Genomic DNA, 22,143 nt, shown 5'->3' on the forward strand with positions numbered 1-22,143 from the left:
CTGACTTGAGTAGAAGCTGTTCACCCGGCACCAAACATAAACCACTGTTGAAGTCAAAGTGACCTGGGAGGAGGAGAGAGACGAAGGTCACGTTTCAGTCTTTGGCTGCATGGCCCGTGTGCTTCCGTGCTGTGTGCACAGCCTCCATCCAGCTGTATCTGTGTGTCATGTCATTTAAATAAAATTCCCTTTGATTTTCTACAGCGACACCAGATGCGGGAGAAGATCCCAAAGTCACAAGAGCTAAGTTCTTCATCCGGGATCTGTTCTTGGTGAGCATTTTCCTTGCCCTTTGCTGTCCTGCCACCTTAGGGTGACCCCGCTCTTTGCACTTAGTCTCTCACGAGTTTATTTAATCTCCCCCAAACAATGAGGGATGGGAAGGTGTCGTCCCCTCATCTCATAGCTGAGCACACGGAGGCTCAGAGAGGTCGGACTTCCGACCTCAGGTCACACAACTTCCCAGCAGGAACGGGCAGGGTACAGGCCTCGGGGCAGCACTGAGATGACCGACCCCGCTTGCATGTTGCCTTTCAGTGGGATGCGGGGTGTGGCCTCTCCTCAGCTCAAGGGTCACATGGAAACGGACCTGCTCAGGTTCAGACGTTCCCTTTTTCAAAAAACTCTGTATTTTGAGATGATTTCAAACTTACATAAAAAGTGAGAAATGGGGGGCTCAGTCCTGACACAGACGCCCCCACCCCCGGCCCTCGGTCCCCCGGAGCTGACGGGCTGCATCTCCGCAGCGCATCAGCACGGCCACGGGCGACGGCAAGCACTACTGCTACCCGCACTTCACGTGTGCCGTGGACACAGAGAACATCCGCCGCGTCTTCAACGACTGCAGGGACATCATCCAGCGGATGCACCTCAAGCAGTACGAGCTCCTGTGAGCCCCCCAGCCCCGCCCCGCGCCCCAGGGCCACCCGGCACAGAGCAGCGAGTCCCCGTCCATTGTGCGGGCTCTCGTGACCTCCGGGCCCCCGGCCACCTCTGCCCCCACCACCCCGCCCCGGTCTGTGTGGGGGTGAGGGGGCCCCGACTCGTGGAGAACGTGGCAGATGGGGAGACGCACTGGCCCAAGCGTGATGGGGCGTCGCCCTTCTGACCCCATGGGCCCATGACTCAGAGGAGCCCCCAAGCCGCAGTGGGGACAGAACCCCCTTCAGTCCTGTCTCCAGGGGCGGCTGGCCTCAGCCTCTGTGTCAGAGCCCCTCTGACCATCCACACATCAGCAGAAACCCCCCCCTCGCTCTGGCCACACGTGTCCCATCCACGATGGTCCCCAGACTCACGCTGCTCAGGCAACGGCCTCCTTTCATAGGTTCTTTTTGTTGTTTTACTGCTGGTTTATTACACTGTACAGACCACGAAATGTAATATTATTTTGTATAACTACTCAAGGAAAATCCCTGTAGATCTCCGTGCCTTGACTATGGCTGTCCCTGTAAAAGAAACGTGTTTCTGTTGTGCTGAACAGCTGTCATCATACTGCCGCTTGCTCTGAGAAAGGGAGTGAATGGTGTATAGGGAGTTTAGGGTATTTTATCAGGTTGGTACTTTTTAACAATACTCCTTGATAAATATATATATATATATATATATATAAATTTATATAAATATAAATGATACACGTTAATCATCCACATTTCACAAAATGCCACACCCACATCACAAGCTTCTTTCGGGGAACCAAGGATGTTTTTTTCTCTCCAGAAAACATGTTTCTCAATTATCTGGCAATTTAAAGACTTTTCCAAGGTCACCCATTCCCTTAGTCAAAGTTTTTGAACCACTTACTTGACCACAGGTCTCATCGTAAACAAAGAGTGAGAAAAAGACAAGGGTTCCAGGCTTGTTCCAGGCTTGGAGAATCAAAGGATAGAATGTGATTTGCCTTTTGAAGAAGGAACATTACAAAGCCTTTATTTGAAATACACAGTCAAAATACATGGCTGTTTCTCAACCTTGAAAGACTTGCAAATGCAGCCTCATGAGTTACATCCAGCTCAAGACCTAGAAAGCCATTCTCGTCTATCCAGGGCCTTGAGGGCGGTTTTCTCAGGTCAAAGACAATCTTTTAAATTGTCCAAGCTTATATTTCAACAACACAAATGCAGAGATGGGGCAGCCTAGCCTGCGTTACTGCATTAACTTCCATTTCGTCTTTTAGTCTTTAATATTAATTTTTAAGTTTACTCTATAAAGCAGCATCTTATAATCCTTTGTAAACTCATCCACATTTAAATACTGCTCTTCCATGAAATAAAGGATGACAACTTTACAGACAATGCACCATCCCATTTTTTTATTTCATTATCATCGAATTCCTGTTCCTGTCATCCTTGATTATTTCATAAAACTCTCAGTTGAACTGAGACATATAAAGTGGAAATGATTTTCAGTTTCCATTGCATTTTCAAAGTAAAACATGAAAATCTGAAGAGCTACAGCCCCACACATACACCCAAAAAAATGAAATTGTATATTTTTACATGCATTATTATTCAACAATTCCACTGTAACTAAACTTCCTATTTAAAAGTCTGATTGAAGAGCCAGACTCTTAGGGAAAAAAACACAAAAAGAATACATTTTATCCGGTTTAAAATTACCACGGCATATTTATTTTTAAATACAAAAAGCCTCTTCCTGGTCCATTTTTCAAGTTTCTTTTGATCACTGACAGGCATTCAATTCAAATTTAACAACTTGGTCTGCTGGAGAGAAAATTACACTCATCTAAAAATCTGATTCCAGGGACTTCCCTGGCGGTACAGTGGTCAAGACTGTGCTTCCACTGCAGGGGGCACAGGTTTGATCCCTGGTCAGGGAACTAAGATCCTGCATGCCGCGTGGTGCAGCCAAAAAAAATTAATTAATTAATAAAAATCTGATTCCATTAATTTAGCACAGAAATACAAAAGCCTTGAGAACAATGTATTCCTGCTTGTAGCATCTGTATTTTATTTTAAGTATACAGCTTTATAAAATATAAGAACTTGAAAACTACTCATAGGAGGACAGAAGCAAACCCAGCATTTGTGAACAGCTAACCCTCCGTCTTGGGGAAGGAAGGCTGTCTAGTGCATGCAAGTGATGACATTCATAGCTTTTACACACTGTACAGACACAATCTTTGATTACACATATATTTGATAAAACGAGAAGACAGACCAGCTGTAGAGACAAGTCCCATTTTCACAGCGTGAGAACAGCACAATCAACTATTGATTCTGCAGTACTCTGCACCAGCAACCCAGATCCTACGAGCTGTGCCCATGGCCCACTTTGGTCTCGCCCTCCGTAAGCACTGCCCGAAGTTCAGTTTCGTTGGCTTCGGGACTTACTACTAAGTGCAGAACATCTCCTGCTACTCACGTGGTCTTAAATTTTCTGAGCATGTTCCAACCGAAATGAAAAGGTGAGGCTACAAGCCCAGCGTGGACTAACGTGAGGAGCACAAGGCCCCCGGCCGCCGTGCAGTACGTGGTCAGAACCATGTCCTCGCAGGGCAGGTAGCACTTGGCAAGGGCGTACTCTGTGGCCGTGACGCTGCCCTGGAGAGTAAGCGAGACCGTTAGCTGCCGTGACAGCGCCAACCCACAGACCCAACCGAGGAAAGGCAGCCGCTGGGCGTGAGGCACCTGAGACCGAGGGCACAGCCTTTAGCCACCCCCCGCCCCCAAGCACTGGGTCCCAGTGTGCCGAGTGCACACGACCTGGAGCTGACCTCCACTGAATCTAGCCCCTGGCACAGGGGGTTCCTCTAAAACCCGGGGGGGCACATGGCAGAGGGGTTCAGAGAGGCCTGGAGACTTAGCATCAGTGGTCATCCAGGAACAAGCAGGACACGGCTGTTGTTCACGCCACTTGATGCTGAAATAAGCAACTGTTACCAGAAATACGTGTGCTGGAGGCATCTCAGTGGGCTTTTGTTTTCTTTTTTTTTTTGGTAGATGTTTTTGCTATGTGGAATGACAGTGGGGAACTTTGTTTTACTTTGAATTTGAAAACAGGAGGTTTTCCCCATCTTGTTATGAAGTAAAAGCCCCTGACATGAAAGCACTGTGACCTGGATGCTGGACTCATGGGTCAAAGAGAGGAGCTGAAGCTTCAGGTCATCACTAATTAACATCTTTAATAAATGTGCAAGAGCTGTAGCATTTTTCTGTCAGAACAAATGGGCGTGTTTGGAAAATAACACAAGATGACCCTGCTTCCTTAGAAAACGGAATAGGCAGAGCTGGTACCCAAGGGCACTGCAGGGACGCAGGATGAGACGCCTCGAGGTGTCCCTGCGCAGCCGCAACTGTCCCCTGAGAGGTGTTCCTGCTGGTACGCCAGGGGGGTGGTGTTTACAGCTTCTGTGTATTTTCACAGATTGCAGCAATTCAGTAGTTGATCACTGTGTTGATTTAAATACGTATGAAAGCTTTGAGACGAAAATAAAGGTTCACGTACCATGATGAAACTGGGGTTGTTTCTGTTCCTCCAACTGAAAGATGGCACGCTGACCTCCAGGACGCCGGCCCCGTGCAGGACCTCGCAGGCGCTGTGCGTGTGGCCACTGAGGACCAGGCGCGGCCGGAGCCACCACAGCAGCTGCAGTGACAGCAGAGGTGGGGAGAGTGCAGCCGGGGCCCAGGGCCACCGCCACAGACACCACCCCGCGGCCACTGCCTCGTGGCTACCATGAAGCCCCCGCAGGTGGGCGGGCCCGCTTCCCTCGGCCCTGAAAACCCTTTGGGCTGTTTAGACTCCACCAAAAGTTGAGCTCAGGCTCTTAGGGAGAATCTATTCTTCTCATCCCAGATTTCATATTTTCAATTATATTTTCTCTTTATAAATATTTTTATAAATCTACTTCATAAATGTACTTGCTTTGCATATTACATACACCATATAGTATATCAATATTCGTGTGAATATATACATACAGATACACACACTTAAGAAAGCACATTCTAATTAAGTCCCTAAAAACTTAACTCTAAGTGTCATTCACCTTCCCAAATACGTGGTGATAGGAAAACAGAATAAAGAATAGCTGAGAACGTTATTAACTAGATCTTAGGGAACAGAAGTGGGTTTCCTGGGGAGGGGGCGGGGGGGCGGGAGGATGAAACAGCTGTGCAGGCACTGCCTGTCCCACCCCGCGTCCCTGTGTCCCCAACGTCCCTGCGTCCCAGAGGCAGCAAACCTTCCTCGAGGCCTCCTGGGAGAGCGCGTCATAGCGCTCCTTGAAGGGGGTGTACTTCTCGTCGGGGGGTGCCGCGTCCTCCCCGGAGCAGTTGGCGTCATTTCTCCGGTAAAGCGGGAAGTGCTGTTCAGGGTCAGAGATGAGTCAGGGGACCATAAGACCCTGGACGCTTCCTCCAAACACGGGCGGGGACCCCCTCACCTGCAGGAGGATGGGGGCCGAGGCCGGCAGCCGCTGCCTGTCTCCACACTCTTGGGGGCGATGCTCCTGCTGGTCAGAGGTCAGGCCCTTAACTCACACCCCTGCCTTCACTGGACGGTGGACAGTGGGGAGGGAAGGCAGGGAGGCCATGCCCTGGGGGTGGGAGGGTGTGGGGTCCTACCTCCCGGGAGCAGTTCAGCCGGTGAGAGAGTTCCAGGAGCTCAGCCTCTGCTCCAGAGCAGATATCACAGCTGTCCCCTTCCAGTGCGACGCTGTTAACCATCACGAAACTGAGGCAAGGGCAGGAGATCAGCCATGGGCCACCTGTGCTGTCCACTGGCGACTGTGTCCCTGGGACACAGAAGCTACACACCCACAGGGAAGAAACCCCAGCACAGCTGTAAGTCTCAGCCTGGCTGTGCTGTGTCTGCAGGTGCAGACGATGCTAAGAGGACAAAACAGCATCTCTGGGCAAGTCCAAGACGCGGTAAAGGCTTTTCCACCCTGAACGTGTGAAAGGTCCCAGGTGACCGCCACGCTGAGCATCTGACCTTGTATGCCTGGATCTCGGCTGTAAAATGGGGAGACGAAGACCCACCCACACACCCTGGCTCCCTTTGGAGATGACGTGAAATAAGACAACAGAGCAAAGCCTAAAATCTGGTGGGGGTAGGTGTGCTGCAGAGCTAGCTGGGCCAGAGGAGCCCAAACTGGGATTGACAACAAGGCCAGCTGTGGTTCCCTGGGCCCCCTTCCCTCTAGTGCACTGTCAGAGACGCCCACTACATGTGCCTTCCTCTCCCACATGCACGTCCACCGGGCACGAAGAAGGTGCCTGACGCTTAAAGAATTTAGAGATAAGAAGCCGATTAATCCAATGATCTGGGACATGACCATCGTGTTTAAACTTTCTTAAGGAAATTCAAGTTCTAGGGGTCTTCATAAGAATTCCCAGATGATACTCACTTAATTCCTTTCCAAGAAAACAGCCTTTCAGGGTTGAAAACTTTCTCAAATCGTTTTATTTTGTATGTGTTCATCCTATGTTCAATTGTAAAAAGAAACAGATTTCAGAACGAGCCATTTTAAGACATCTTAAGAAGTATCATGAACACAGAAAGTAACTTCCGGGACCTGAGGGCCTGACCAGCGCCCTTCGTTCTGAGCTCCCATGGGCCCCAGGTGGGAGAGGTGCCACCCCCACTGCCCCACCACTGACCAGCCCAGGGCCTGGAGCCTGGGGCTAGCGGCTTCGTCCCCAGGGCCCCAGCTTCCTCACTGGTACAGTGGGTACAGTAATAAAAAATACTAGGTAAAATAAGAGATTAAATGTACAGAAGTACAGTGCTTCTAACAGGCTGGCGCATCAGAAGCACCGTGTGAACATTAGCTAGTAAAGCCCAAATCGTCGTTTTCTGATTCCCGGAAGAAAACTGGCCACGAAATGTAAGTTTCAAGTTAGAATCACTCCAAGGCACATACAGATCAGCCGTGGGGCAAGCGTATGATGTGCAGGACAGCAGTCCCGCCCATGTGGAGCCCTGCCACCTGACCGCACAGGTAAGGCCCCCCAGGCTGGGCAGGCAGGAAGGCACAGCCGTGCGCAGGGGCCTCCTCTGACCACTCACTGGTAGTGGAAGCCGATGTCATGGTTACCGGCCACGGCCCTCAACTGCACATGGGGCGGGTGTCGGAAGATCTTCCAGAAGCGCCCCACGTCGTCCGCCCAGGCCTGTGGGGAGAAGCACCACCGCTGAGGCCCGGGAGCCTTCCCTGCCCTGTTTTGAGGGTGAGGAGGTCACTCCCGCCCAGATCAGACATTCATAAAGCCATCGTGTGGAATTTCTAACATTCTTTTCCCAAAACTAACTTAATATTTTAACTATTTAATTTGATGCCAAATTTTAATGAAATGGTGTTATCTCCCCAAACCACCTGCTTCATACACCATTTCAAGGTCACCTGACGGCCACGCACAGACCCCAGGCTGAGTGAGGATGCCCGCAGATCTGAGCATGTCCTAAGAACGGGCTCTGCAGAAACGTCAAGTACACTGTGTGTCCCCCCAGGATGAGGACTTCTCTCTCGAGACTTCTCTGACTTTAACTGTTAAAGCTTGAGAATGATGCTTGTTTAGTTCTTATTTTTATTAAGCCTAAAAACATAAACTGGACAAACACTCCAGGCTGGACAATACCTAGTTGAATAGTAGTCAACTTTATCCTAAAAGTTTTAAATTTGGCCCAACCAAGGGAAATAAGCTGGATAGAGATTCCTTCAATACATTTACAAAGACTTTAACAAATAATACTTAAGGTTAGAATAACATAAAATTAGAAAAAGATAAAATGTTCCCTTTGACTTGCAAAACCAACATCTATATCCAACCTCATTTTATAACTAGCTGCTTTTTACATACAGCATTTCCATTGTTTCATAATTAGTTCTGCACTAGATCACAACAAACACTGCAACCCTATGAACACTGGGTTTCTGTCATACCTGGACCAAGACTTTCTTTGTACAGCTTAGGACCGTCCTGCGAAATTTCAATGAATTTTTTAAAATATCTTCCAGGGGACTTCCCTGGTGGTCCAGTTGGTTAAGACTGCACTCCCAATGCAGGGGGCGCGGGTTCGATCTCTGGTTGGGGAACTAAGATCCCACATGCTGCACGGCGCAGCCAAAAAAAAAAAATCTTCCAAAACCATTAGTGACAGAACATTTTTAACTAAGCAGCGAGAACAGCTTTTTTTTTTTTTTTCCCATTAATCCCAGGAATGTAGTAGGCAAAGCATTCTGACAGCCAAGGTGAGAAGGGCCTTTCTCTCTGGTTTGTGGAAAGGTTCACATCACCCGGTCTCGGGCCCGAGGGCAAAGGAAACTCCCACCAGGGCCTGGCTCTCCCCACCTTCCTCAGAGGAAGGAAAATGAGAGGAAAGCAAGTAACCTGTACATAGCACAATCTCATGATGTAGCCATTCTATTTTAAGAGCCTAAAGTCAAGCTACGTTTCAGCATGTACTCTGTAACTCCGGGGAAAACTGAAACGCTTCCCTCTTGCTTACTTTTCCCCTTCCGAGAGCTTCGTGGGAAGCGTCTGGCTAACCCAGGTGTCTCCTACACAGGCAAACCTAAGATGAGCCGACCTAACTCACAACTGTCATTGACACAGAGCCCAAAGACCTCAGGACAGGCCACACACTGTTCATGCTGGAACCTCCGACCCACGGCCAGGGCTCCACGACTCCCTGGGCTTCCTATGCTGGACCTCAGCACAGGACCAGGGTGCCAGGGTTGCAGGGTCCCACCTGGGAGGAGCTCCACTTCCCTTCGTCAAAGACGTCTCCCAGGATGAAGACGACTTCAGGCTGCAGCAGCCACAGTGCCGTCTGGAAGGCTCGCTCCATCTGCCACTCCCTGGAGGCCAAGAGAAAAGGAAGGGTCAATCCACTTCTCGGGCAGAGCTACATCCAGCGGACGGTCTGACAGGCCATTTAAAATGTGAACTAAAAGGTCCCTGCTCCTTCTTCCATGGCCCCCCTTGCTTGGAAGAGCCAGGGTCCCCACCTGCTTCACTGAGGGGGCAAAGGCACCAGGGGACCATCAGGCTGCCCCTCCCACCACCGCAGGGACTGCCTCCCTGGAGGGGACCTCAGACCCGCCCCACCCTGCACGTGAAGCTGTCCCTCCTTCACCAGAGCCCAGGGGCCTGGGAGGCCTGGATGCGGCTTCCAAAGATGCCAATGCCAACGGACACACAGAGGAGATGCAGCACAGGGCTTATTGGGGGAGACGAGAGACACAGCCCAGCATCAGAACTCCCGGAGGAAGATGATCGCTCAGAGCCTCGGGTCTGCAGCCCATCAGGCCACAGCCCAACACAGCGCCCCCCAGCAACCCGTGGTCGCCTCGCCAACGCTGCGTACTGCCTTTGATTCCTGGTTTCTCTGTGGTCAACGAGACAGTGAAACCTGCTTTCACGGATAGTCACTGGATGAAGCGAGCGGGCACGGTGCCCACACTGGTGGGGCTTCAAATCGGCAGCGCCTGCCCCGCCTCCAGCTCCCTGGCCAACTCCGACTCCACCACTGTCCTGTGATCCCAGCTCCTCTCCCCTCCCAAAGCGGGCGTTACGTCTGGTGCACAATAGAGGGGACGGTAACTGTCCGTCAGGGGAGACTGAGGCCAAGAAACCTCTCTGCGTGGCCACTGCTTCATCCAGAACGCCTCACAAATACACATCTTGGTTTGCCCTGATTTACTGTTATTCACCCTGGCGAGGAAAGCGTGTAGAAGCAGCAGAAGGAGGACACGGCAGGCTGCTCGTGGGACTGCTCATAAACAAGGCTCCCTAGGTGAGGCCCAAACAGAGAACCTGGGCCTCACCCTAGCCCTGGTCTAGCTCATGCCTCCTGGGGTTTAAAACTCTGAGGAAGAAGGTACAGCAGCCCCGCCGTCCATCCCGCCTCCTTCGCCCACCCTGGGGACATCCCAAGCACTGGAGGACATTCCCACCTACAGGAGTAAAGGCCTGTCCAAGGAGGCACAAATGAAGCCATGGTGACGAAAAGGTGCCAGGGACAGGGCCACCAAGCCAGGAATTGCCTTCATGCCATCAAGCACAAAGGCCAAAGGGTGGAAGCAACCCAGTGTCCAGGAACAGATGACAAATAAACAGAATGTGGTCCGTCTAGACAGCAGAGTAAAACTCAGCCTCAAAAAGGAAGGAGATCCTGCTACCTGCCACCACACAGATGGACCTGGAGGACGTTCCACTCAGTGAATCAAGTCAGACACAAAAGGACAAACACTCACTGTGGGACCCACTTACTGAGGGACACAGAGCAGTCAAGTTGCTGGAGACAGAAGTAGATGGTGGGGGATCAGGGCCTGGGGGAGGGAAGGGGAAGTCAGTGTTCAGTGGGGACAGTGTCTCAGCTGGGGAAGATGATGAGGTTCTGGGCATGGATGGGGTGACAGGTGGACAGTGCTGTGAATGTGCTTAATGCCACCAAGCTGTGCACTTAAAAATGGTTAAGATGGTAAGTTTTACATTATTTGCATTTTACCACAGTTAAAAATAACATTTTTAGGAACTTCCCTGGTGGCGCAATGGTTAAGAATCCGCCTCCCAATGCAGGGGACGCGGGTTTGATCCCTGGTCAGGGAACTAGATCCCACATGCATGCCGCAACTAAGAGTTCACATGCCACAACTAAGGAGCCTGTGAGCCGCAACTAAGGAGCTGGTGAGCCACAACTAAGGAGGCCACGAGCCGCAACTAAGGAGCACACATGTTGCAACTAAAGGAGCCCACGAGCTGCAACTAAGGAACCCACCTGCCACAACTAAGACCCAGCGCAACCAAAAATAATTAATTTTTAAAAAATTTTTTTAAATAACATTTTAAAAAGCCTTCCAATGAGAAAACAAACTAAGCCAAGCAGGTCTAAGCTGTCCCCAGGGAAACAACCACAATCTGCTCCTCCTCCAGTCTCCCAGAGGGGCAAACCCAAGGGCTCAAAATTTCACACCAGAGAGGTGAGGGGGAGAGGAAGACCCCTCCGCGGACCTCGTCCACATGGCCTGTGAGGTTTCCCGTATGAATCCACTTGCAGACAGGGAGACAAAGGAGCTCAGAGGCCTGATAACTATTTCAGAGCCACAGGACCCAGACCCACACCCGACTCACAATCCTGGGTCCTTGTACGTAACAGACACTCAGTGAATAGTAAGTTAAAGGAAAAGCCAAATGTCCCAAACATCCTTCTTTGAGGAGAAAATAACAAACGCGTCCGTGAAGCCGTGAGGCCCAACCCGTGGGGAGAGGCCGACAAGCCTCCAGCCTACGGACCCACAGAAAACCCTCCGTAATTTGTCCAGCCCCTACCTCCGTAATTTGTCCAGCCAGTGGCCTCTCACAGCCCCGAGCAGGTGGGTGTCAGCCAAGAACATGGCCCTGAGCACAGGCTCAGGGGTCCCGAGTCCACCGGCATCCGCGGGAGTTTTCACTGCAGGCCAACTGCACCGGAAGATCACTAGGTAATAGATTAGAAATTCACAAAAGACAAGCACAGCAAAGACGATGGCCGTGAGTCTCAGCAGCACCAAGCCCCTCCTCTTCAGTGGACGGAGGTGCTGCCTCCCGGCCCCCAGCCGGGTTGAGGCCGTGTCCTCTGCAGCCATGTCAAATCCACGAGACTTCCCCCAAGGAAACTAGACTCCTGGCCAGGGGCAGCTGGCGCTGGTGTCTTAGCCGAGTACCTGCAGGGAAAGGAAGAGGACCGGGTGATGTGTGTCCCTTAACAAGCCACTGTCACTAGCCCTCCATTAAGAACTAGCAAGTTCCAGAACCCTATCACCTTCCCAGATAAACAGGACTGTCCTGTACTTTCACCAGGACGACCCACCACAGGACTTACAGATAAGGGAAAACAGTGGCTTCCTAGGCGGTCTCTACACCTCCACATGACAGGATAGCGCTACTAGAATGATCTTCCCACCAAGATGACAAAGTTTTTACTACTTTAGAAATCATGAGATGGAGGGAGTCTAGGGAAGGATGTTTAAGGTGCAAGACATAACAGGAAAAGTCAACAATTAGCAAACAGGTGCCAGTTGGCTCCCAAAAGGATGCCCACCTACCTCCTCAAAAATCAACAGGCCGTAGCCCCATGTAACAGTGTTGCCTTTGGTGTGAATTCTCCACTTTTCTACACGGCTCTTCCACAGAAGAAGTAGACATTCACAGACAAGGTGTTTCCTCGCTGGCTCAGGGTTGGGGTCTGATGCAGCCACAGCCATGAACACCGCATTGGGTTACACACATTCCCACAAACATGGGTTTTCACCTGCACATCAGCCTTAAACTCTAGATGGCCTTCCTTTATAAGACATTTATGTGCGGTTGTCTCTCTTCGGGAACCTTTCAAATGTTCACGGGTTCATCTGAATCATAGATGAACTTTGCATCCATTTTTGACACATCTGACGAGAATGTTGATGAAAGAGTGGCCTGAGGTGGGTTTTGAGAGGTGGCCTTCCACTTTAGGTTCCTCCACTAGTGCTCAAGACCAGGATTCTACAACAGGCGGTGACCTGGAGGCCACAGAGAGCTCAGACTCGGGAGAAGCCCCAGAAGGCAGGGGGAGCTGTGGAGACACCACCATGGATCTTAACTGAGCCAATAAATACAGAGTCCTTTCCAGGGGGGTGATTTTCTAGGATGGATCTAGGAACCTTCATATGGTTGACAACCAAAGGGACAAGGACACTCATTCTTTTAGGGCTTAAAACAATCGCCGCAAAGTCCGGCTTCCAGAATGTTCGCACCTGCACCTGTACAAGCCCAGCCTACTCCACAGTGGGGTTTATAACACGCAACTCCTAAGACGTGGAAAAACAGCAAAACCTCACCTAAAAACAAACACGGGCAAACGTGTATGCTGAGCCATTAAACAAAAGCTTAAAACACAACCCAGTGTTGAAAATACCAGAAACAGATCAATGAGGAAGCCGGCTTGCGACGACTGAAATCATGCTGACGGCTGTGGGGCTGCACTGCTCAGGACTCACCTCCACAGGCGGCTTTTTAGAAACGAGGAAATGACGGGCAGGTGCTTCCCACCTCCCCATCCTGTCCCGTGTCTGCCCGCGAACCGCATTGTTTATAGTAAGTACCCGGTGGGAGAGGGAGCAGGGCTCAAAGGCTAGATTTTAAACACGTCCCTTGGGACACAGAGGTCACAGGCAGCCGCGCATGTGACCTGGGATCACGGAAGACGCACAACGCACGACACACGACAGCTTTACCCCCAGGTCTGGGCCGTCAGTGATGGGAGCCAGCCCTTCCCCTCTGACCTGGACTGTCCTCCCTACCTGTTTTCTCTAAGGAGAGTGCAGAGTGGCTCTGAGGGTGGTAGCGCCGCCTCGTGACGTGTGGTCACCCGACGCGAACCTCTGCCCACATGGCCAGCGCTTCCTCGGATGGCACGAGGAGGAGGAGCAAGTCCTTTTTGCTGCCATGCACCCGTCACGGTCACACCTCAGGTGTGGACAACCGTCAGTGTGACTCGGGGCAGGGACTCTGCTCGCTGATAAAAGAGGGAAAAGCGAAGGGACTCGAGGAGTAACGAACCCTCTCAACACCATCAGCCTCAGCCTGGACTCATTCAAATGGACCAAAACCACTTGCTCTCACTGTCCCATTTCCTTTCAAAGTCCTAGAATCTCCTAAAATCCTAAAAGCCAAGGCCAAAACAGCAGCTGAAACTTGCTAGACCCTAATGTCCCCAAGCACGAGGATGAGAGGGAGGGAGCCCCAGCCCTGGGGCTGGTCTGGAGCCTTCCGTCAGCAGCCTTTGCTCTGTGGGTCCCAGTTTCCCAAGAGAAAACCCTAAGGACAAAGTTAAATGGCTCCTCCACACCCACTGCTCCGTCAGAGAACCTTGTTCCCCACGGCATGGTGACAGAGACCTGGGAGCACAGGGAGGTCACACCCCGGGGGGAGGACACAAGAGCACGAGGACAAGAAGAGACACGGTGGGTTTGCACCGTGGGCACGGGGGACCCCTCCCAGCCCGCCCTATGCCCCACAGCTGTCAGCTTAGATAAGGGCCCAGGCAAACGGGTCAGAGGGCACAAGCCGAGCCCTGGCCCTTCCTCAGGCTTCCGTGTTCTTTCTGCCATAAACAAACAAACCACAGGACTTAGAAGGAAGGAGGGGGGGAAGGGGAAGAAAGGAAAGAAGGGGGGCAGCAGGCCAGCCAGAGGCTGTTGAGACACATTTTCTGGAGAAAACCCCAATACCACGTGAACCTGGTATAATGTGATCATTAAAAAAAATAGAACTCACCATCAGAGTGAAAACCATATTTGACAGCTTCTTACACCAAATCTTTCAAACAGAGTTCCTTTTTCTCAAAGCTTGGAAACTGCTTTTCTTCCTCTTTCCAAAACTCACTGTACCATCCATCAAAGTCGTGCTCCTAACGCTGTCTGCAACGTCATGGCCACAGCCCACCCCCTTGACCTTCTGAAGTGAAGGCAGTGTTTAGGGCTGACACGGTGGGGGAACCAGGCCAGGCGTGGCTCTGAGCCCCACGCCAGGGGCCCAGACGTCACTTCCACCACGGCTGCTTTCTACGGCCCTCTGCTGGCTCCTAGCCTGCGGCCGGCCTCAGGGACCTGGCTGCTGCTCACTTCCGGGCCCGGCTCGAGGGAACCTGCAGCCATGGGCAACCAATCACTACCCTGCGGCCGGCGGGGCAGGAAAGAGCGAGACGGAGCAGCCCTGGCTCTTCTTCCGGTGTTGCATCCTCCGTCAGATCTGTGAGAATCGACCGCAGCTCTGCTGGGGGACCTCAGCAAGTCCCCGACCCTCCCTGGGCCTCGCGGGGTCACAGCACCTGCACCCACTGCACCCGTGGAGATTAACAGAAATGTTCACAAAAGTGCTTTTTTTTTTTTTTTAAAGTAAGTCTTTCTATTGTTGACAGTAAAATTAACCAACAGTCGATCTAAGGAAAAAATGGAAAATTTTATTCAAGCCAACCTGGGAGATGCTCTTTTGTTTCTGAGACAAAGAGTCACACATCAAATGTATCACTGACAGTTTACACAATCCAGACCTGCCTGTACAAGCAGTGAGTGGTGGGCCGTCACGGTCCCTTACAAGTTGAAGAAGGAAGGTCACCCCATAAGGAGCTGTGACCCTTGATGAGATGAAGAAGGAAGGCCCTCTCTAAGTTAGGAGGGCTGGTCAGTGCAGGTGCACAGCACACACTAAATGGGGGATGAGGCCCAAATGGGCAGAGAAAAATTTTGTATCTAAGGTTTTCTCACCTTACCGTAAAATATGAATTATATTTCATCCCTATGAGGCAGGCTACTCAGGACAAGATTAGCGTCAAACTCACACCCTGAGGGATTCCCGCAGGCTCGGTCAGTGGAACCCAGCAGGTCCAGGGAAGGAGAGCCAGTGACCGGAAGGTCTGGGAGCCATGGCCGCCAGGCTGACCCTGCTTCTCCATTCATTCACTACGTGGTGCTTCTAACGCTTCACACCTGAAGCCCCCAGGCCCTTGCCTCACTAAAAGTAAACCTTATGTTTTATCTCAACCATAATAAAAACCAGTGACTTAAGATCCCCACAGCTGTTAGGGAACCACTGACTGAAACCGCCCGCCCTGCCCAGGGAGGATAATGACCGCTTGCATGATTTATCTTATAACAGGAGGTCCTGATAAGGAACACAGACTGACAAACAAGCTACCAACAGCCAGAAGAATTAGGGAGAGCCCAAAAGAAGGCAGGAGACGCCAGTGTACAATATGTCCTGCCAACCTCTCAGAAACCCTCACGCTGGAAACCATCTTGACTGAGATGCCTGCACTGCCAGCAATTGGACCAAATACAGGCACAAGCAAAATGACTGGCCATAGAGGACCTGGGGAGCTAAACCCATTACCATAAACCCTGAGACTACAAGCATGTGGCAGAGCAGGTCTCCTGGGTTCCCTTACCCTGCTGCTCTCCACCTGGGTGCCCCTTCCCACTAAAGTCAAGTCTTCTGCTTCATCAGTACATGTGTCTCCTTGGACAATTCATTTCTGAGTATTAAAGACCCCACCCTTGGGCCCTGGAAGGGGTTCCCCTTCCGGTAACACAGCCACAGCTTGAACCACCAAATGCTACTGTCCCTTTCATGTCCAGGCTCTCACAAGTGAATGGAGAGAAAACGTGTCCTTTCCTAGACTAAGCGACAGGGGGTCTGGTCCCTCCCAGGCGCAGATGCCACTGTCCCCTCCTGCCTGATCAATAAACACACGAAAAAGATGTGTTTATCCATCTGTATCACCAGCCTGTAAGAGGAGGAAGTGGGAGGTTATGATAAAGACTATATTCTGTGTGTTGTCTTCTTGGGATTAATGATGAATAATTCTGTCCATATTAGAAGCTTTCCTCCGCGTTAGCGGTTTGGGCTCAAAAGGCAAAATTAATAAAATGTTATTGTTTTCACTCCCCAAGTTCAATTTGTCAGTTTTATTAAGCTCAACAAATTTAACCCATCAGGGCTTCCCTGGTGGTGCAGTGGTTGAGAGTCCGCCTGCCGATGCAGGGGACACGGGTTTGGGACACGGGTTTGTGCCCCGGTCCAGGAGGATCCCACATGCCGCGGAGCGGCTGGGCGCGTGAGCCATGGCCGCTGAGCCTGCGCGTCCGGAGCCTGTGCTCCGCAAAGGGAGAGGCCACATCAGTGAGAGGCCTGCGTACCGCAAAAAAAAAAAAAAAAAATTTTAACCCAGCAGGAAAGCCATACAGGCTCCCGACACAGCTCAGTGTGGCCTCGGATGAAGGGGCAGACTCACAGGTCTAGGACCCCTCCTGGCTTATCTACATGTAAGAGGCCCTGCTGACCCCTACAGGGCTGAATCTTGGTATTTTGATTTCTACTACACACACACTTCTTATTCCTGACAACACAGATGACAACAGTATAAAAACAGCTCAGTAACATCTACTGAAATGGAGCAGGACCCTATGGGGCCCACTCCGGTACAAGGCCTTTCTGTGTGCCCCGTTTCTCGTTTGTAGGAAACAGGCTTCACTCAACCTCCTTGACCTTTCCTGAGTCCCAAAGGGCAGATTCAAACAGTTACTAATCAGGAAAGGGAAGGAATGCAGAGACAAGGAAGTAACAGTCTAGAAACAATAGTGCAGCCTTGGGGCAGGGTCCTCAAGACGCAATAATGACTTTGAGCTCTTTTGCAGAACTAAGGCTCCCACACAGGTGGAGGAAGGCAACTTCAGGCTGAGCACAAGATCCCTGGAGCCCCGCCCTGCTACCTCCCCACCCACCAAACAGAAGAAAGCCACACACCCTGCACCCTCCCCCCAAATGTTGCCTATAAAAACTTTTCTCTGAAGAACCATGGGGAGTTTGGGGTTGTAGAGCAGGAGCCACCTGTCCTCCTTGTACTGGCGCCTTTCCAATAAATACCCCATTTTCCTTCACCACAATCTGGTGTCAGTAGATTAGACCCAAGTTTGGTTCGATAACACTACTATCCCAGAATTTTTCAAAAAGCTAGAAGAGACTCATCACTGGTTTATAAAATCAGTTTGGTGGTTTCTGACCCAAATTTTTAAAAATAAAATAGAATAAAACAACACAGAAAAGACAAGCCTGTAGGGCACACTGTGGAGGAAAGGCAGAGTAAAGCTTTGAGCTCCGTTTTTCTGTACACGTGCCTGTGTGCACTGGCCATGACATCAACAATACTTCCTACTGCACTAGGCTCTCGGCTCCCTGCACAGGAACCCAGCCCATTTATCTTCATGTCCCCCCCTCTCACGCCCACTTGGTGCCTGCAAACAGTAGGTGCTCAATTAATGTGTGTGGACTTAATGGCTTACGTTTAGTTTTATTTATTTTCCCGGGCATTTTAGAATTACAAACACACAGCGTGGCTGTTTCAGTCCATCATCTCTCTTTAAATGCACAACAGTCTACCCTCATCACAGACACAAGAGGGAAAAGGATAGAGGCTGTTCCTGCTCCTCTGAGTGGGAGCCAGGCAGGAACGTAAAGACTGGCAAATGCGTGCCCAGAACCACCCTCTCACCAGCCCCAGTGTGGGACTCAAACAGAGGAAGAGCCCGGGCAGCTCTCTGGTTGGTAGGAAGTGATGACAGTCTTCCCCAGCCTCTTTGGAGTAAACACTTTCTTCTAAAAGGGAAGGACACAGAAGTGCTTGGAGCTCCTGGGGTCTCCCCTAAAGTCTGGGGCCCGGGTGATCCCAACATCCAGGGAAGCCCACACCCCAGTGTGTTATTTCCCAGCAAGTGATCTCACGCAAGTCACTCAAAACAAAACAAATAAAAAAGGGACAGGATGGTTATTATCAAAAACAAAACAAACAGAAAATAACAAGTGCTGACAAGGATGTGGAGCAATTGGAATCCTTGTGCACTATTGGTGGGAATGTAAAATGGTGCAGCCAATGTGGAAAACAGTACGGTGGTTCCCCCCCCAAATTACACATAGAACTATATGATCCAGCAATCCCACTTCTGGGTACATACCCAAACGTATTGAAAGAACAGACTCAGATATTTGTACACTAATTTCACTGCAGTACGTTTCACAACGGCCAAAAGGTGGAAGCAACCCAAGTGTCCACTGATGGATGAATCATGAATAAACAAAATGTTGCATGAACATCTAATTACAATGGAATATTATTCAACCCTTAAAAAAGGAAAGAAATTCTGATACAGGCCACAACATGGATGAACCCTGAGGACAGTATGCTGAGTGAAATAAGCCAGACACACAACAACAAATACTGTACGATCTCACTTATATGAGGGCCCTTGGACTTCCCTGGTGGCTGGCTCAGTGGTTAAGAATCTGCCTGCCAGTGCAAGGGACATGGGTTTGAGCCCTGGTCCGGGAAGATCCCACATGCCATGGAGCAACTAAGCCCGTGTGCCACAACTACTGAGCCTGGGCTCTGGAGCCCACGAGGCACAACTACTGAGCTCACATGCCACAACTACTGAAGCCCACGTGCCTAGAGCCCAGGCTCCGCAACAAAAGAAGCCACTGCAATAAGAAGCCCACCCACCGCAGCGAAGAGTAGCCCCCGCTCAACGCAATTAGAGAAAGCCTGTGCGCAGCAACAAAGACCCAACGCAGCCAAAAATAAATAAATTTATATATGAGGGCCCTACAGAAGTCAATTCCATAGAGACAGAAGTGGGATGGTGGGTGCCAAGGCCTGGGGTGGGGGTAATGGAGAGTTATTATTTAATGGATGTTGAGTTTCCATTTGGGAAGAGGAAACAGCTCTGAAAATGGATGGTGGTGATGGTTGCAGAACAATGTCAATGTACTTAATGCCACTGCACTGTGCATTTAAAAACGGTAAAATTTATGTTATGTAGGTTTTGCCACAATTTTTTTAAAAAAGAAGACACGCACACAGAAGACCCTATAAGTTAACAATGTCCTATAACAAGGGCTTCCTTTTAGATTTAAATTCACTACTTTTATATTTAAAAAAAGAAGAAAAAGTGTTGGGAGCTTGGATTCAGGGGAATATCACTGGGTCATCTTCTCACCTTTTAATGACAGAGACCGGTATGAAGGTTGGCTTGTGCTCCCCAAAATCAGAGCGCCTCTACCTGAAATAAAAGACAAACTGTGTGCTTTGCGGCAGAATAATCTTTCATTCATTAACTATCGTTAAAGCGGAAAATGCATCACCTCCTAGACGGCACAGTGGCTGCTGCCTCCTGCCCACAAGGAACCCGAGGCACGCTGAAAGTAAAAGACAGCGAGAACCACAGAGCTAACGACCTAACGACCGACATTAGTTACTGGCCAAGAACAGTTCTTTTAAGTTGTAGTATAAATACTTACACATAAAACACGTATACAAGATCGCTCTGTATGGCCCAACACACAACAATAGTAGCTGCAGTCCATCACTGGGAGCAAAATATTTCATCCATTGACTGATTTTTAACTTCAAAGCTATCACTGAATAGGTAACTTCCCTCCCCCAAAAAATTAGCATTAAAACATGTTTAATACTTGTCCACTAATGTTAAATTCATTATTACCACAATGTCATCAGTGGCTGTTTGCATGTTAAATTTTCCATCTTAAATTACATTTTAAATTAAGACGGGTTTTTAAAAATCTACAGCAGCAAACTAGGAAGGGAGCAGCCCCTACGATTTAATACATGGGCCTTAGGTAATGGTAATTTTCCAGCAAATAAATAATTTCCAGTATACGGTTTTCTCAAGAGGTAAACCTGCGTTCCTAAAAGGGCAAGGGGGCTGCAGCTCGCAGGGCCGGTAACAGCAACGAACGGAAGCACCGACGCCTCAGCGCGAAGGTGACACGGAGCCCAGCTGCCTGGCCCCCACCTGCCTGCGCAGCCGCCTGCTCCTGTCCCGGAGGCCCAGACCCGCGCCGGCCTCTGGCCGCGGACTCCCACCGCCGGTCCGCAAGGCGCGCCCCGTGCGTTCCCGCACCAGTCTCAGTGCGCCGGACGTCCCGAACCTGCCAGCGGCGCGACGCTTGCTCCGCAACGGACCCAGCGGGCTGCGGGCGACGAGCGCGTGGGGCGGGGCCCGAGCGCCGTTGGGGCGCGGGGGGCGGGGCGTAGAGGCTCGGGAGTGGAAGCGCAGGGGCGGGGCGCACTGGGGGCGGGGAGTGGGGCGTAGAGGTGCAGGGGCTGGGGGCGGGGCGCGCAGGCGGAGGGGCGGGGCGCGCAGGCGGAGGGGCGGGGCGCACTGGAGGCGGGGGCCGGCGCACTGGAGGCGGGGGCCGGGGCACTGGGGCAGGGCGCGGGCCTGGGTGGGGCGCGGGGAGGGGACGCACACGGGGCGCTGGGCGGGGGCGCCTGTGGCTGGAGACGGTAGGGACGCTGGGCAGGGGCGCGCACGGCGAGGCGCACGGCGCCGGGCCGGCTCTGGGCCCTTCCCCGGGCTCCCGCGGAGGGTGGCTGTGCGGCCGCTCACCTGCGTCCCCGCCTCTCCGGCTGCTGCGCGCCGGCACCGGGCCGCTTTCATCCTCTTCTGCGGGGCCTGGCTTAGCGCCTTCAAGAAACGGGTGCGGAATAAGTGAGACAGACATCACAGTAACTGTTTATTTTGGATTTTCTTTAAAAAAAATTTTTATAACACTATAGCAGGGCGTGTTCTACTTTTCAATATGCTTTCATATCATTACTTCAAATAATCCTCAAAATAACCACGTATATCAAAAGCAAGAATCACTATGTCAAAAAAACAAACTGAAGCTCGGAGCAGTGGTTCAGAGTCTTCCAAACAACCAAGTCCGGTCCGTTTTTCAAATCTATGAGTACAGTGAATGTACTGAGATGTAATATAAGAAGTCGCATAGAAAACAATTAGCAAAATTCCTGGTATATGTAAGTAAGCAGTAAGTGGTAATTATTATTATTAATTAAAATATTTGAATATTTTCAAATATGCCCAGATAAACAATTTTAACATCACCAAAACCGGCACAACTGGACTCTGTATGAACAGTGATATGATGCAACAGGAGGTAAGCATCACCTCCAAAGTATTCTCACTAACCGGAAAAGTAAAGGAAAAAAAATGAAATCCGGTTACGCCTAGAACTACAAGCTTAAGGAAATACAGGGACCAAAGGAACATGTTATGCTACACCAGCAGGAGGCGGTCAGCCGAACCCAGAATGTGGGGAGTCTACAGACCAAATGACCCAATTTCTTTATTCAACAAGTAGCATCACGACAAAAGGGAGGAGGGCAGGAGGAGGATCTGTTGTTGCAAATCAGACGGGAAACAAGGCAGCCAAATGCAGTTCCTGGCCTGGGTTGGGTCATGATTGGGACAAACTAACTTCAAAAAAAACACCAAAAACACTTTTTAAAAGATTGGGAAACTTGGACATGGAATGAATGTTAGGTGATACTAAAGAGTTATTGGTAATTTTGCTATGATAATGCTCTTGGGGTTTTTTGTTTGGTTGGTGGGTTGGTTGGTTTTGGGTTTTTTGTTTTGTTTGGCTGCCCCACGTGGCATGTGGGATCTTAATTCCCCAACCAGGGATCAAACCCATGCCCCCTGCAGTGGAAGCTTGGAGTCCTAACTACTGGACCACCAGGGAATTCCCCTGTAGTTTTTTCAGATTAGAGAATCATACTAAAATACTTATAGGTAAA

General features: G+C 50.6%; 2 protein-coding genes across 20 annotated transcripts in view; one reads left to right on the top strand and one right to left on the bottom strand.

Moving 5' to 3' along the window:
* The window catches only part of GNAL (G protein subunit alpha L), a 90,736-nt gene extending 89,430 nt beyond the window's left edge, over positions 1–1,306 (top strand). For all 5 annotated transcript variants that reach the window (XM_079942785.1, XM_079942789.1, XM_079942787.1 and 2 more), the window contains 2 exons: positions 205–272; positions 747–1,306. In XM_079942785.1, the coding sequence (XP_079798911.1) occupies positions 205–272; positions 747–893 (215 nt within the window). In that variant the 3' untranslated portion in view covers positions 894–1,306. The remainder of the gene's footprint in view (positions 1–204; positions 273–746) is intronic.
* Positions 1,307–3,368: 2,062 nt separating this feature from the next.
* Positions 3,369–21,025, bottom strand: MPPE1 (metallophosphoesterase 1). 15 transcript variants are annotated; one of them, XM_079942799.1, is made up of 12 exons: positions 20,351–20,540; positions 19,535–19,593; positions 12,053–12,558; positions 11,298–11,671; positions 8,716–8,824; positions 7,033–7,136; positions 6,371–6,445; positions 5,586–5,769; positions 5,405–5,473; positions 5,204–5,326; positions 4,465–4,605; positions 3,369–3,560 (listed from the first exon to the last, which is right to left on the bottom strand). In XM_079942799.1, the coding sequence occupies exons 4-12, from the start codon at positions 11,591–11,593 to the stop codon at positions 3,378–3,380; spliced, it is 1,284 nt and encodes a 427-aa protein (XP_079798925.1). In that variant the 5' UTR covers positions 11,594–11,671; positions 12,053–12,558; positions 19,535–19,593; positions 20,351–20,540; the 3' UTR covers positions 3,369–3,377. The 15 variants fall into 15 exon arrangements, with proteins under 15 accessions (XP_079798925.1, XP_079798924.1, XP_079798929.1 ...); XM_079942798.1 differs by having other exon boundaries at positions 19,535–19,597; XM_079942803.1 differs by lacking the exons at positions 12,053–12,558; positions 20,351–20,540 and adding exons at positions 19,680–19,772; positions 19,836–19,870 and having other exon boundaries at positions 19,535–19,597.
* Between the last annotated feature and the right edge of the window lie 1,118 nt (positions 21,026–22,143).

This window comes from Stenella coeruleoalba (genome assembly GCF_951394435.1).
Source record: "Stenella coeruleoalba genome assembly, chromosome: 14".
NCBI lineage: Eukaryota > Metazoa > Chordata > Mammalia > Artiodactyla > Delphinidae > Stenella > Stenella coeruleoalba.

What these genes read in the sequence shown, in the direction of transcription:
- MPPE1 (XM_079942802.1), bottom strand. Translation starts at nt 11,593, where the DNA reads ATGGCTGCAGAGGACACGGCCTCAACCCGGCTGGGGGCCGGGAGGCAG. An exon ending in GGAAGTGGAGCTCCTCCCAG is followed by an intron (nt 7,137 to 8,715) that starts GTGGGACCCTGC and finishes TTCTCCCCACAG; the next exon opens with GCCTGGGCGGACGACGTGGG. An exon ending in TTTTCTTGGAAAGGAATTAA is followed by an intron (nt 5,770 to 6,370) that starts GTGAGTATCATC and finishes GTGGGTGTGTAG; the next exon opens with CTTCTGTGTCCCAGGGACAC.